The sequence below is a fragment of the Mandrillus leucophaeus genome, unplaced genomic scaffold (assembly GCF_000951045.1).
Source record: "Mandrillus leucophaeus isolate KB7577 unplaced genomic scaffold, Mleu.le_1.0 Scaffold83, whole genome shotgun sequence".
Taxonomy (NCBI): Eukaryota; Metazoa; Chordata; class Mammalia; order Primates; family Cercopithecidae; genus Mandrillus; species Mandrillus leucophaeus.
Genome location: NW_012109030.1, coordinates 4,431,366 through 4,446,858, shown reverse-complemented (window position 1 = coordinate 4,446,858; position 15,493 = coordinate 4,431,366). Strand labels below are relative to the sequence as shown.

The 15,493-nt window shown below is 42.7% G+C and overlaps 1 protein-coding gene across 1 annotated transcript in view; it reads right to left on the bottom strand.

Moving 5' to 3' along the window:
* Positions 1-2,706: 2,706 nt before the first annotated feature.
* The window catches only part of BEND7 (BEN domain containing 7), a 78,003-nt gene continuing 65,216 nt past the window's right edge, over positions 2,707-15,493 (bottom strand). Inside the window, exons 7-10 of the mRNA XM_011968136.1 lie at positions 9,461-9,580; positions 4,972-5,022; positions 4,185-4,241; positions 2,707-3,261 (exon numbers count right to left, since the gene is read on the bottom strand). Of these exons, the coding sequence (XP_011823526.1) occupies positions 4,231-4,241; positions 4,972-5,022; positions 9,461-9,580 (182 nt within the window). The 3' untranslated portion in view covers positions 2,707-3,261; positions 4,185-4,230. The remainder of the gene's footprint in view (positions 3,262-4,184; positions 4,242-4,971; positions 5,023-9,460; positions 9,581-15,493) is intronic.

Here is a 15,493-nt window from a genome sequence, read left to right as displayed (position 1 = left end):
GTCAAAATTGGTTTCATGCCAATTTTTGGCCTTTGGATCAAGTGGCAAAGATTCAATGCAATTTGCTTTATACAATAAATGAAGTGTAGATGCAGTGTTTCTAAATAACATAGTGTTTTAAATTCACCATCTTATTAGAGAAAGAAATCTGGAGGTAAATATTTCTATAAAACAAATACCTTCATGGCAATATATCTTTTTAAAATAAATCCAGATTTTCATATATTAGTTTTATATAAAGCAGAGGGCAACTATACTAGGAACCAGATAAACGATATAATATTAAGTACATTTTTAGCCATTTGCCACATAGTGCCAAAACCCTGTACCTCTCAGTTAAGACCATCTGTTAAAATGGCTGTTAGGTATCATGTAGATAATGGATCGATTTTCTCACCTTATAATTAGTTATTTTGTCATTGTGTTGACGCAACTTAGGTGAAAGGTTTTTCTTTCCTAAGAACTCATAGGTCATTGGCACTTACTCAGTTACAAATGGCTATTTGGGGGGTACCGATGTCATGAATGATTTCATCTAATAGGTCAGAGCTATCCTGTCTCCCAAAACAGCTTTTTCATCTTCTAAGACGATGAAGGTCTAATTAATTTTGGCCTTCACAACTGCTCTCTCAGCACTGGAAAGAGCCATGCTCCTTTATATTTGCATCTAAGCAGTTTACATTAAAATAAATACGTTTCACAGCTCTATATTCACACTGAGGTTTTGAATGAAAACAGGGAAGAGAGAACCACTTCTTTATAATGGACAATGAACTAACTGAATCAAATGCTGGACTTTTAAAGGGTAACAAATCAACCCTAAAAGTGATTTTAAAAATCTTATACCATATTGGAGGCTTGGTTATCACACATTACAAAGAAAGTATATGAAACTATTCAAACATGACAGGTAAACTTCACAGAACACCCACACTTTGCAGGCACCTGAAATGCTACGTGGATCTTTGTGGAAATTCAAACGGAAGTTACATATGCCACTGAACAATGTCACTAAAATCAAAGTCTAGGCAGTGAAACCTGGTTCTGTATCCTCCGTGTTTTCTCTCCTGGTGTCAAATATATTACCTACAACAGAGACAAGAAAATGAAGGCGGAGGGCCACTTCTCTAAGGAAGAGTTGTACATGTTTCTGTGACGTGGCTGGAGGTGGGTGTTCCGGACGAGTAAAGAATTTACTGGGGAGGTGTCTGTGTTTCACAGTTAAGTTGCTAAGTTTTTAGCCAAGGCTTTAGTTGTCCTCCATGAGCAATTGTAGAAATCTGAAATTTGTAATGATTTTTTATGAGAAAGGCCATGAATGTGTGTTACCATTAGAGTATATCCACACATTGACCAGTCATAGAAAATGGCCCAAAAGATAATTTACCTGCAAAACAGAGTATCATGCAGCTATTAAAATAATGCATATGAAGATTTGCCATACAGTGGGAAAATGCTTGTTAGGTAAAAATTAAAAAAAAAAACAACGTAGGAAACAAAATTTTACACGTTTGATCTCCACTGTATAGATAAATAAAATGGAGAACCATTTGAGAAAAATCATCTAATAATGGTTGTCTGTGGGTGGTAAAAGCAATTGAAATGTTCTTCCTTACACTTTTGTTTATTAATTTAAAAGAAAAGTATGTAAAATGCCTATTTATGACAATTGCTAAGTCTAGAAGAACATCCCCATTTCAAATTTGGAAGCTCCATTTTAAATTTTAGAAAGCACTGTTTTGATTTCACTTTCTCTATACTTTTTTTTTTTTTTTTTTAAATGCAAACTGTCCCCAGCTCCTGGGTGGCTTTTCTTGAGCCCCAGGCCCTCTCCACACTTCTGCGCTGTAGCATTTATGTAATTCCTTCTGCCTCTCACACTAGTCTGAGGGCATTTTATACCAACATCCTACACAGGGCTGATTCTTGGTAGTTGCTCAAAAAGGATTAGTGAATAGGGTTAAGGGAAAATAAAATGGATGCATTATAGAGGGTGAATCCATTTCTGTTAAAACCTGATGAATAGAAGGTTGCTTAAATGTAATGCATCCAAACAAATGTCATTTGACCTGCCTGTAACCCTACCCTAGTCGCTTCTGGTTCATAGAAACCCTTAAGGATTTACACCCCTTTCCCTGCCCTTGCCCCAAACACACAAGTTTGGAAGGAAGAAAAAAGACCTTAAAAAAGTAATAAAAGCATTGCTAAATCTTTAAAAAGAACTAATGGTTGCTAGCTCAGATAAATGGGATCGTGAGAGTCTGTATCAGAGCCGTTGGTCGATCCTATGGTTTTGACCAGTGAGGCTCAAGTTCAAGGATGAAACCACATGTGCAAGAAAGGTGGAGTTCTTAAAGCGCACATGTGAGGAGGGCTGTTAGGAGCAGCACTGCATTCAAAGAAGCCAACCAGAATGGGATTTTACTCTGGAGGCAATCAAGAGACATGCTATCAAGGTGAATATCAACATTACTTAATGTTATTACTGCAAAATTTGAGCACCAATCTGATACTTCTTTTCCTCTTTATTTTTATTTGTATTTTTTGAGACGGAGTCTCGCTCTGTCACCCAGGCTGGAGTGCAGTGGCGTGATCTCAGCTCACTGCAAGTTCCACCTCCCGGGTTCACGTCATTCTCCTGCCTCAACCTCCAGAGTAGCTGGAACCACAGGTGCCCGCCACCACGCCTGGCTAATTTTTTGTATATTTTTTAGTAGAGACGGGGTTCCACCGTGTTAGGAGGGTCTCGATCTCCTGACCTCGTGATCCGCCCACCTCGGCCTCCGAAAGTGCTGGGATTACAGGCGTGAGCCACCATGCCCGGCCTCTTTTCTAAATGATAAACGTTTTTATTTATCATGCTGCTTAGTGATTTGTATCAAATATCTATCAATAGTTTAGTGAAAAGACCTGCAGGTGTGTGATACTATTTTCTTCATTATGACCTCACAGCCTTGGGTAAAGTTTGAGAATAGACTGGAAGGAATGAGTTTCAGCTGCAGTGAACCGGGCTGACGGACGACGAACATTGTAATTGTGAAGACTGAGACAGTGAAGAGGACTCCTAAAGGGATTAGCACATCCATCATCTCTTAGGATCTTTAGGAAACATGCAGAGGAAAGCTGGCTTTGGCTTAGGTGTGAGAAAGCTATACGGTATCATGGCTGGGAGTCGAGGGACCTGGGTTCCCGCCAGGCCGTCAACCAGCTGTGAGGCCATGGGAAAGCCACTTAATGTTTCTGGGCCTCAGGCTTTTTTTCCTGTAAAATAAAAGGACTGGATAAAAAGAAGGGATTGGACTAGAGGATCTCTCAAGTTCCTTCTCATTCTCAGATTCCTTGACATTTTTTTCAGTTCCATGAGACTCTCCTAGCACCCTCTGGGCTCAGTTTTCTCACTGGAAAGGTATCTCCAACTTCAGATAGGAAAATACAAAGGCATTCCATACTCACCACTTGGAGGTGAATATAAACTTCAAGGGGAGTGGTTTTCAAATAATAAAAGCTCACTGTGTCACATGACGCAGGAGGACAGGCAGTGGAGATGCCCGGGGTGGGAGGGCACTTGGGAAGCACAGCTAGAAAGGGATAGTGCTACCCTGAAGGGCCTTTTGAAGGCTAGGTCTATTATGATTAGGATTTCATGGATCTGCTGGGACTGGCCCGGGTGATAAGAATGAGGCTGATAAGGGTGCCCTGATAGTCAGAGAATGACAAATTGGGAAGGAACAACAGAGATCACGTCTTTCAATTCTCTTAATTCACAAATGTGAAAACACAGCCAAATAAGAAGAGAAATCCCTTTTATATAATGACTCTACATGGGAAGAACTTGATGTAGGCAGGTCTTTTTGCACTATGTAGCTCATTTCATTTATCTGTCCATGGATCTGGTGCTTAGCTACTCAGTGGCAGAGAAAGCAATGTGTCACTTACACCGCTCAATTTTCCTGTTGCTCTGAAGCTCTGAAGTTCACTGGCACAGACCCATCCTACACCTGTGAACGTGGCTTTCCTTGCCATTTTGGGATACGTGCTGGCAATGAATACACGGCCTAGTCTAGTTCCTACACAGCCTAGAGACTCCACTAATGTTTGCTGAATTTAATTAACACAGACCACCCCAAATCTAGAGGAAAAAACATTCGGTTGAGCTTTTTCAGTAAGGGGGTTTTTGGGTGTGCCTGGGTTTTGTGGGCAGAGAATCTTCAGGTATCCTTTGGAGGGCAGTCAGTAGAGTCCTGTGACCAATAGAGGGGATAAATTGTTTTCCACAAGGCTCATTGATCAGACACCTGCCCCTCTGGCTCTCAGATATGGACCTATACACAGGTAGGAAGCCAGGGTCAGAAGCATTACTTGAGAGTCAAATAGTATGAAGTTGGAATTATGTCTATGGCTCAACACAACAGTGTGCAGCAAACGCTTCCATGCAAGGGGGCCTTCAGCTGATCTGTTCCTGGTGTTAGGAACGTGCCACTCACGCCGGATGGCTGGGCTTGTTCAAATCGCTCAGTTAAAACACAGTATTCATTGGGTGTCCACTGATTGATTGATTGCTCGAGGCTCCAAGGCCGTTTGGAGGAGGTGGGAGAGGACAGCCTAGCCATGAATTTGATCACATAAAATTAGTGGTTCCCGTTTTAAAGTGAAATCTCATTTCATGTTAAAAATAGTTTGTAATGTCCAAAGGTTTGGGGAGGCAAAATGTTGTGATACTTAGTTCTTAGGATTTGCTCTTCTGAGATGTTTATGAAAATAAGAGTGTGAGAAAAATGTTTTTCTATTCAATGTGAAAAACATCTCTGAGCACAGGGCCTTGAGCAGCTCCGATGACCAGGGCCTGGGTCCACTGCAGAAGCAGTTTGCTCAAGTGTCTGCATGTCTAATGTCAAAATCATTTTCAATGCAGATATTTTTGTGGGCTGTATTTTCCAGGGGGTGATGAAAATGTAAATGCATTTTATTTACCTGTTGGTGGTAGAGAAATGCCATCCAGTCTTTCATCACTGTCCGTGATCTCTGCTGGTTACAAATATAAAACACAAATCTCATTAGTTTCAGGGAGCACATTCATTCTACTGAAAATAGTGATGTAATCTTAAAAACTCGAGTATGCATAAATTTTCACCATTCTTTTCCCTTTTCAGCTATCATTGGTTCATATTACAGATGTTAATATCGTTTTATGAGTATTTTTTGATGATGGTGATCTAAAACCAACTTTCCCGTATTAAAATTTTTAAAAATCTTATCAGCCTCATTCTATTGATCACTGATGACTTCTGTTTATTTTCACTTATTTACAGAGGCTTAAATATCAAACCAGCATGGGGGGTGAACTGTTGAGATAGGGTCATCGGGGGAACGTGTCAGTGAATTCCTGCTGCAGAATTGCACTTGGCATCGCCAGAACTACTCCTGGGGGGCCGCTTAGGAAATCCTGAGAATGAACCTTTCTTTGGAGATGACTGATGCAGATCCTAGAGCTGCCAATCTAACTCTGGCACCAACGTGGTCATGAAGAAGGTATAGGCGTTGCTTCAGAAGATTCTCCATTGCTACGTTTTAAAATGCAAACCTTTGCTCATCTCTGATAAATGTATCCATCTCCTTGGGAGTTTTCCAAAGGTAGATTCTTCAGTCACAACAAACCTTCTGTTAAATGCAAAAAAAAAGGTGCTCATGTGTCTCTTGATAAGGGATGGGCTTGTTAGTTTCCCGTAACACGTGGGGACGGGAAAACATCACATTTTGGCCCCTGGGATAGTTTCGGTGGTGCCCTCCGTGGCCCAGGGCCTGTGGTCCCCATAGGAAGGCCCCTGCTGACTGCATAATGTGTGTGGGCAGCCCTTGTGAGGCTGTTGAATGAGGTCAGCCTTGGCACCACGCTGTAACACTGAGTCGGTAGAAGCCTAAACTAGTACTACGTACTTGTTTTTATTGTTGCTTTAAACATAATCAGGGCTTAGCTATGGCTAGAAACACTGTAAGGCTCCCCCATCTCCTTCATCCCCCAGCATCTTGTCGTCAGATGAACACTCACTGGCATTAGTGAAAGACCCTTGTCTGTTGACCTGCTAGATCCACCACAAAGAGCAATCACTGAGAAGGGACGAGATATGCAAGACCAATCTAGGTTGGGGAAGACTAGCAACCACTAAAATGATGTTGTAGATGAATATTTAATAACGAAAAAATATTCAGTCAAACCATGGGATACATGGTCTGATTAAAATTCTGGAAACAGGTTTAGAGAAAAAAGACAGCACATACTAAATGTGAACTGTGTTTCCCTCTGGATGAAAGGCTTTAGGTATTTTCAATTTTGTTCTATGGCTTTTAGAAATTATTTTACATATGAAAAATAACGAACATATGTTATGTTTATATTTAGAAGACATTATTTTCTTCTAATTGGTTTGAGTGAGTTGGAATAGACAGATGGTCTTCATGGTAGTTCTCTCATTGCCCAGGATTTTAAAAATCCTTCAATAATAATAACGATGATAATCTCCAGCATTTATTAAATGCTCACTGGGCACCTGACATGCAATGTGTCAGTGAACCCGTAGGAAACTCTACAAGGTGGGTCTGTTGTTCTGCCCATCTGAACAAACGAGGAAAGTGAGACAGAGGTTAGGAAACTCACTCCAGCGAACACAGCTAGTAAGTAACAATGCCCAGGACATGAAGCAGGTTAATGTCTGGGCTATTCATCTCTTTGCTATTAATAGTCCAAACATACTATAAGCATCATTATGAGCTAATTTCTTAAATCTTCTAGTTCTAGTTCATTTTATAGTTTAGCAACTTTCTTTACATCTATAATTGCTTTTCATTTAGTTATAACAAGGTCAGTTCTGGGTATAAACTGATCTTCCTTTTGTAATTCAGCTATCCTCCCTTTGAAAAACAGGCCTATGCAATTATGTGCTTTAGTAAGAACAGAACATATATAACAAAAAAAAATACAGATGATTATATATAAATCAGAACATGCTAGTTGCATGAATAGGGGCTGAGAGTCAAGGATGAAGGCACTGTTGTGTTACTCAAATTTAATTATAACATCTACCTGCAACAACAAGCTCACACTCTTTCTTCCCCGGTGACAATCAAGTTGGTAAATTTGGAAAAGATTGAGCAAGTCCAATAAACATTTAACAGCAGTGGCATCTTTACTCTGAGATCTAACACGATATATTGTCATTTCAGCTCTGAGAAAATCATGTAATGAAAATGATAAAAATGCACACCAGGAAAGGAATCACTGGAGTTACAGAATAAAAATGATCTCATGTGACGACAGCCCCAAATGAATTTCTATCTGGATTTGCATAACGGCCTTTCAAATCTGTGTGGGGCATTTCTTTTTTTTCTAGAGGCAGTGCAGGCTTCCTTCAGCGGTAGCCAATTAGCTTGTGGAGTCAGAGTCTCTACCTCATTCCAGGAATGGAGCCAGATATGATAAATAAGGTTGAAGTTGTGCAATCTCTATGCGACACTGTTTGTATTATCATTTAGACTGAAAATTATCAAGACAAAAAGCGTGAGAGCAGGTAATATTATTGATCCAGACCTCTTGGTTCCTATCAGCATCATGGAAGGAGAGAAAATGGCTCTAGTTTGAATTTGCTGGGTCCCCGCTTCTGTGCCCTAGAGGAGAATGATGTGGAACAGGATTTGACAAAATGGGAAGACAAAACTGCATTTGGCAGGTCATTGCTGCTGTGCTATCATTTGGGTCTGCTTGTCAGGGTTGGTTTTATCTTACAGCCACTTTCTACTTCTCAGTTGCTAGTAGAACCTGCTAGGAACGCAGAAGAGAAGGGCCAAGGGAGCCAATCATAAGTATCTGGGCAGATCATCTAAGCCAGTGGTCAAAAGTTACAATGTCCGACATCAAATATTCTGATGCCTAAGGGGCAGAAACGGGCAAGTGAGTAGAGGCTCCTCGAGGAGGGGAGGGGTGGGGAGCAGGATGTGGCTTGGGCCTCATCCTGTAGAAGTGGGCAAACCTGGGGGGAAAATGGGCGTTTGTGATATGAATTATCAACAGAAATGAGGCATGGTTAGGGGATGTGTTCCCTGTCCAGTCTGCTTGTGGGAAAGAGAAGAGGGATGTGGCGGCACATCTCTACTGGCTGCGTGTCTGCTTGCTGGTGGGACCGGGGAAGGGAAGAGAGACCAGAGCTCATAATAATCGGTCTCAGCATCTGACGACAGAAGGAAAAGAAGGTGTGTTTATGTCTAAAATGTGCAGCATGGGGAAGGCATCAGAACGCCATTTAAACTGTGTTTCTTAGTCACATGATCCACTGCCAGCAAGGTCTTTCTGGGTCCCTGAGAGAAGCCTTCTACAGAATTTCCCCACTTTTTTTTTTTTTTTTTTTTTTTTTTAAAGAAACAGGGTCTTGCTCTGTCACCCAGACTGCAGTGCAGTGGCCAATCACAGCTCACTGCAGCCTCAAACTCCTGGGCTCAAGTGATCCTCCTATCTTAGCCTCCCAAGTCAGTGGGACAACAGGTGCGTGCCATCTTGCCTGGCTAATTTTTAAGGTTTGTGTGTGTGTGTGTGTGTGTGTGTGTGTGTAGATAGGGTCTCCACAAAACATCTGGAGATGTTGCCCATGCTGGTCTGGAACTCCTGGGCTCAAGCAATCCTCCTGCCTCAGCCTCCCAACTATTTTTAGTTTTTCTGGAACTTCCATACTGCTTTCCATAATGGCTACACTAACATATATGAAATTAAAAAATCTTATCTAGAGATGTGTGGCCTCCTACAGATAGTTACTCTTATTTGATGGGAGAAAGCTGACTACACAGGGATTCTTCATTAGGAAATTGGCCCCCACCGTCACCTTGGGGAAGCGGAGACTTCAATGACCAAATCTGAACAGTTGTAATTCTCCTGGTGCTCACTTTTCCTGGAGGAATAATCCCAGAATCTCCAAGCCCAGAATTTAAAACCCACATACACAACCCGTGCATGCACGCGTGGGCATACACACCCCCCACTTAAAATCCCTTTTACTTGATGTGGTGTTGCTGGTAGAAGAGTTTTTTTTCTTCTTCTTTTTTTTAACCTTAAGCAACTTGTACTTTCATAAAGTCACGCAGATTCAAACAAATAAAAATCAATAGGTAAACAGAAGCAAACCATCAAAGAGACCCAGTTTTCATATATAAGAGCATTAGACTACAAATGAGATTAGCAGTCTTTTTCACTTGTACTCTTCAAAGCAAGTGGCCTGACATAATTTTTACTATTTAGTCCGAAGGTGAGTTTCAAAATTCACCTGAATAAGACTTTAAGAGAGCAAAGCACAGCAGATTATACACAGTCTGTCCTTCAAAAGACAAGACGCTGAAATAACCTAGAGCCAAGTATTGTACTTTATAAAGTCGAAGAATTCCTAAGTGCTTCTCCAATTTTTTTTCTGCACCTTAGTCATACCTGAGCCTCTTTTTAACCTTCTTCTGGCCAGTTTAATTTGATCCTGTAGAATCTGTACCCAGTCTCTTGGGCCAGGAAGCTTATCCACATGGTGAGCTGTACAGTACTTTTCTGTGAAGACTGAAAGAAAATGTAAAATCTTGTTGAATACCTTAAGTAAAATATGCAGATCTGAAACAGATACATATTCTACAAAGAAAAAAAAGTGTATTTCTTTTTTTTTTTTTTTTTTTTTGAGGCAGAGTTTCACTCTTGTTGCCCAGGCTGGAGTGCAATGGCACGATCTCAGCTCACCGCAACCTCCGCCTCCCAGGTTCAAGCAATTCTCCTGCCTCAGCCTCCCTAGTAGCTGGGATTATAGGCATGTGCCACCAGGCCCAGCTAATTTTGTATTTTTAGTAGAGACGGGGTTTCTCCATGTTGGTCAGGCTGGTCTCAAACTCCCGACCTCAGGTGATCCGCCTGCCTTGGCCTCCCAAAGTGCTGGGATTACAGGCGTGAGCCACTGCGCCTGGTCTAAAAAAAAGTGTATTTCTAAAGGATGTCAGTTCTGTATCTTCAGTATCTGGATTATATTTCTTTGGCAGAGATGGAGATTGACAGGTCCTGGCTAGGTCCAGTGCATTGTGCTTCAAAATGAAACTGGCGATACTCACTAAGTAGTCTGCATGGAAGCTGCTCTTCCTACTGGCTCCACATCCATCTGTATATATCTTATAGGCAGAGAAGAAAATGCTCCCTAAGGGTCTACTGACCTTATGGCAAGGTTTTGCAAATATATTAAAAGAGTTCAGTTTTTTGTTGCCAATTCAAAATTGAATGCAAAATTAACACGAAAAGATGGTCTTTCTCCTGGTGATTTCTACTAACTCAATCAGTACTCAAATAATAATGCAGTTGGTGTCGTGATGAAAGTTCCAGTTCTACTTCAAGTCAACACCTTGCACATCACATGAGCGCCCAGGAAAGAACTACCCGATTAAGCACAAAGGGAACTAAGGAGAACCCCATGGCAGGACACAAGGCAGGCGGGACAGTGATGGTGGGAGGGCTGTGCACAGTGTGTGGCCGCACACGCGGCGCTGGGGTTGACGTTTCCGCCTCACACTCACTCCTGAGCACTTTGAAACTCATCTTTTCAACCTGTCCTTCGTAAGGTCAAGATCTGGTAGGCCATGACATCCCATTGCCTCCTTGGTATTTAAAATATTGGTAATTTCGATGTTTTGAAAAGGTTTCTCTTAAAAAAAAAAAGACAAAAGAAAATATTGACAGATTCAGCTATGGAAAAAGGTAAAATTTCTATTGAATGGAAAATAAGGCATTTCATCAGAATGAGAAAAGCTAGTTGTACTAAATGTGACCGAAAAGGTTCACGATCTACCGTCAGATAAAGAGCTCATTTACATAAACGAGTAACCTCGAAAGTCCCCATAGAGAAATGGGCAAAAAATATTTAACAAAAAATATTAGGAAAAATGTTCAATTAATATGTAAACCAAAGAACTGCAAAACACACTTTATACCTACTAAAATTAGAAGAACAACGTTAGAAAGCTAATACTTGATACTGATAAAACTGGCACATTCAAACATTACTGTTGGTGCAAACAGGGAAAATCCTTTGGAGAAATCAGTAATATTTAATGGGAGACATAAAACTGTTGTACCTTTGGACTGGTAATCTTACTCCTGGAAATTTATCCTAAGGAAATAATTTGAAAGAGAAAAGCAGATATATGTGATCTCTACTGTCAACTACATGGCGACAATCCAATTGTGCAGGACGAGATCAATGTCAGTAGCGTGGTGGACACATTTCAGGGAGCCCAGAGCGAAGCAGGGAGCTCCCCTTCAGGAAGCTACTGCAAAAGCCTGAGCTAGAGACGCATCTAGGGCCTCTCAGAGAACTGCCATTGTTTGGTTCATCACATGATGTGGTAAAAAGAGAAGAAAGGCAAGGTGTGTGAGCTGAAAGGACATCACAGGCTTGGTTTGGAGCATGCTGAGTTTGGGGTGTTTGTGGAGCACCCACGTGGAGATGGCAGAGACAGTCCTGGTTCCAGGAGATCCCAGAATCTGCAGATGTTCAGGTCCCTGATAGAGGCCAGGCATGGTGGGTCATGCCTGTAATTTCAACACTTTAGAAGGCTAAGGCGGGAGGGTTGCTTGAGGCTGGGAGTTTGAGACCAGCCTGGGCAACACAGTGAGACCCTGTCTCAATCAATCAATCAATAATCCGGGAGTGGTGGTGCAAGCCTGTGGTTCCAGCTACTCAGGAGGCTGAGGCAGGAGGATCACTTGAGTCTAGGAGTTTGAGGCTGCAGTGAGCTATGATCACACCATTACACTCCAGCCTGGACAATCGAGTGAGACCTTAAGCAACTTGTGCAACTGTGCCTTGAGATACCAGAGCATACAACAGCAGTGGAGGGGCGCCCAGCCTATTTGCATGACTTTTTATTGTTGCATTGAATTTTTTTTTTTTTTCTGAATATTTTCAATCGGTAGCTGGTTGAATCTGTGGATGTGGAACCTGCAGACAAGGAGGCCAAGTGTATTTAGACAGAGAAATCTACAGTTCAGAGAAGGGGCCAAGCTGAACACACTGGTTTAAGAGGCACAGACATACATGTGGTGGTTAAAACAGTGAGAGAGGCCGGGCATGGTGGCTCATGCCTGTAATCCCAGTACTCTGGGAGGCCAAGGCGGGTGGATCACTTGAGGTTAGGAGTTCGAGCCCAGCCTGGCCAACATGGTGAAACCCCATCTTTACTAAAAATAAAAACACTAGCCAGGCATGGTGGCACGCACATGCAGTCCCAGCTACTCAGAAGGCAGAGGTAGGAGAATCGCTTGAACCTGACAGACAGAGGTTGTAGTGAGCCGAGATCGCACCACTGCATTCCAGCCTGGGCGACGGAGCAAGACTCTGACTCAAAAACAAACAAACAAAACAGTGAGAGAGAGAACGTCCACCAGAGAGAACACGGAGAGTGGAAAGGGCACAGGCTGGGTTGGGAGCTCTGGGGAATGCCAGGCTGCCAAAGAGAAGGTGGAGGCAGAAGAGCACAGGAAGGGGCCCAAGCGCGGCTGGACAGGCAGGAGGGATGGGGAGACTGGTGGGAAGGCCAGTGAGTGGTCCTAATAAAAAGGAGGGACCAGCAGGTTGCAGTGCAGAAGAGGGACAGAAGGGGTGGCTTGGTGCCCTCTGAAGGTCAGCAAGGGCCGGGGAGGGTGGTCACTCTCAGGACACCTGGCCCAGAGGGGAGGGTGGAAGAAGAGGGGAGACAGGAGGGCTGAGGGACAGGGATGTGGGTGTGGTGTGCAGGCTGAGGGAGCGGTGGTGTGGCAGGAGAGAACAGGATTCAGGGAGAAGGAGGAGACAGTCAAAGGCATCACCCTAGGGGGCTGGGGCTGATGGATCTGGAATAGAAATGGAGGGGCTGCCTCCAACAAAAGGAGGGAAACATCCTCTTTGGAACCCACAGGAAGGGAAGATGGTCGATTCAGAAGTGGTTCTAGGCTGGAGCAAACACTCCTGAGCCCTCAGTGAGCTCAGGGGTGAGGGGCTCTGGAGGATGGAGGGTGTAGAGGAGGTGTGGGATCATCTCTCAGAAGAATCAGAGAGGAAGCAGACCGCAGACAACTGATACCACTGCCAAGCCGCAGACGGGCTACGTGGTAGGGCTATGCAGCGCGGTGAGAGTCTACAGGCTCTCCACCTCAGTCCCTGCAGCTCCTTTAGAACACCGGATGGTAGGGCTGCTCTAGGCTCAGGGTTTTGCTGGAGAGTTTTGGCAGAAGAACACGGATATAAGCCCTTGAAGATGCTGAAGGTGTGACCGGGCATGAATGAACTCACCTCTCCACTCCTCCCCTCTCCTTCACCCCCCCAAATCTAGGATGGATGTGAACACAGAAAAAGAATCATGGGCTTGGAGCTATCTATAGAGATCAGGGAATGCAGATGTCAATGGGTTGGCAAGCAGGAGTCATGGAGCTAGAAGAATTGTTCCCCGAGATACTGGAGAATACAGCAGCAGCTGAGGAGCAGCTGCGTGTGAGGATGCTAAGGTGTGGCCAACAGTACGGGGCTGAAATGCAGTAGAGGTGAATGTCACCGTGGATGAGGTCCAGCTACTACATAGGCTAGGCCATCAGTCATGTGGACAGACAAGTGATCAGGATGACAGTGGGACCAGGGAGCAAGAGGAAGTCTTAGTGGAAAGGTTCCATCAGAGCCCCACCTGGGGAGAGGGGCAGTGATGCTTAGAAAGCACAATTAATGACTGGGGAGAAAATCAACTAGGCTGCCCGATGTATGATATGGGGGGACCGGGAGAGCAAGGCGGGGATGTGCCGAGGAAAGGCTATCCCTGGGGGTGCACATACTTTCAAATCTCTGCCACTAGATTCTAAGCAACTTCAGTGTCTTCATCTCTTTTGTCTCCCTCAAAACACCTACTATAGTGCGTTTTTCTGAAGAAGAACTCAAGCATTTGATAAATAAGCCAACATGTTTTCCAGTTTTGTTTCTAATGGAAGCAAATACATTAGCTTACAAATTTAGGCTAATTGAGGGAAAATGGTCTATCTGAATTAGCAGGAAGTCTTTAATTAATAGGATCTATTTAAAGAAGCAAGGTCTTATTGCCTTCAAATACCCACAAGAACATTTACTAATCAGATAATTTCCAAAAGGTTCTTGAAGTCCTGTTTTAATAAATAGAACAAAATATTTCTGTTTAGCATCCTATTCTTTTATGGAAAAATGTGTACTACAAAAATCACTGTCACAGCAGGTAAACATCTCCCCCCTTGTAATATTATTTACACAGTTAATTTCCATAGCAACCCCTCTTTTCTTGGGTTGTGAAATGCATGTGTCCAAATTAGCACACATTAGAAAGTCATGGCTCCAAATTAACAAAGTGGATTTGGACTACACCACATTGAATGACTCCCATGTGTGCGGACAAGCAAGTTCAAGATAAGCCAAAGGAGACTGTGGACTCTGCTCCCATGTCATGAGGAGGTTCAGACCAGACCCTTCTAGTCCAACCTTAAGCTCAAATATTCTCTCAGTAACTAAAAGGGCAGCTGTGTCTGGTTATTTTTTTCTAGTTTCAATGAAAACTTACTTGGTTTCAATAGAAAGAAGCCAAGAAAATCACTATCTCCTGGGTCTGTGTCTAAGATCTCTGAAGGTGCAGCAATAGGCTTTTCAAAAAATACCTATACAAATAAATATTTCCACCGGACACATTATTGACACGCTAGTTCATGGATTATGTCTAAACTTAAAAGAGACTTTTAACTAGAATTCACTTACTGAAGATGAAATCCTATTCTCTCCCTTACGATAGCAGATGAGGCCTCAAGGACAAGGCCAAAAGACTGTCATTGCATTGATCTGCGAACAGTCAATACGCTATGTGAATAGAGGTATTGGGGAGACAGAATGCATTTTTGCTCCCTGAATCTATAGCTAAAGGTCAAGCTATTATCCTGGTAACAGTTCCATTAGGAGTAATGATGTGAAAAGGGGTATTGCATTAATGCACTGAGTTTTCTACTATGTTAACAGTGGGTCATTAAGAACCATAGTGGAATCATCTGCATTCATCTTTAGAATGCAATAGGTTCTAAAAAGAAATTTTCCTCCGTTCCTATTTTAATATATGAAGCAGCAGCAAGGGCTACCTTTAAACGAGCCCAGATAATCTGAAAAAGTGAAATAAGATCAACAATTAAAGTAAATAAAAGAGTTAAAGCATCTCTTCTGCTTAATATAATTTGAGTCCCAAGGCACAGGGCTTATGTGAAGTCACTAGAGAAATGACAAATGCTCAATCTGATCTGTCCATGAGTAATGCCTTTTCCCAGATGCTAGCATTCATTTGAACCCTGCCCTTTAATTGTATATAAATAATGAATCAGCTGCTGGTGGCCGGGCAGACCCTTCCTTCAGAATGCTGCTCCTCATGTCATCATGAAGTGAAGGCGGCAGCGCGTGGCGTGTCTGACATG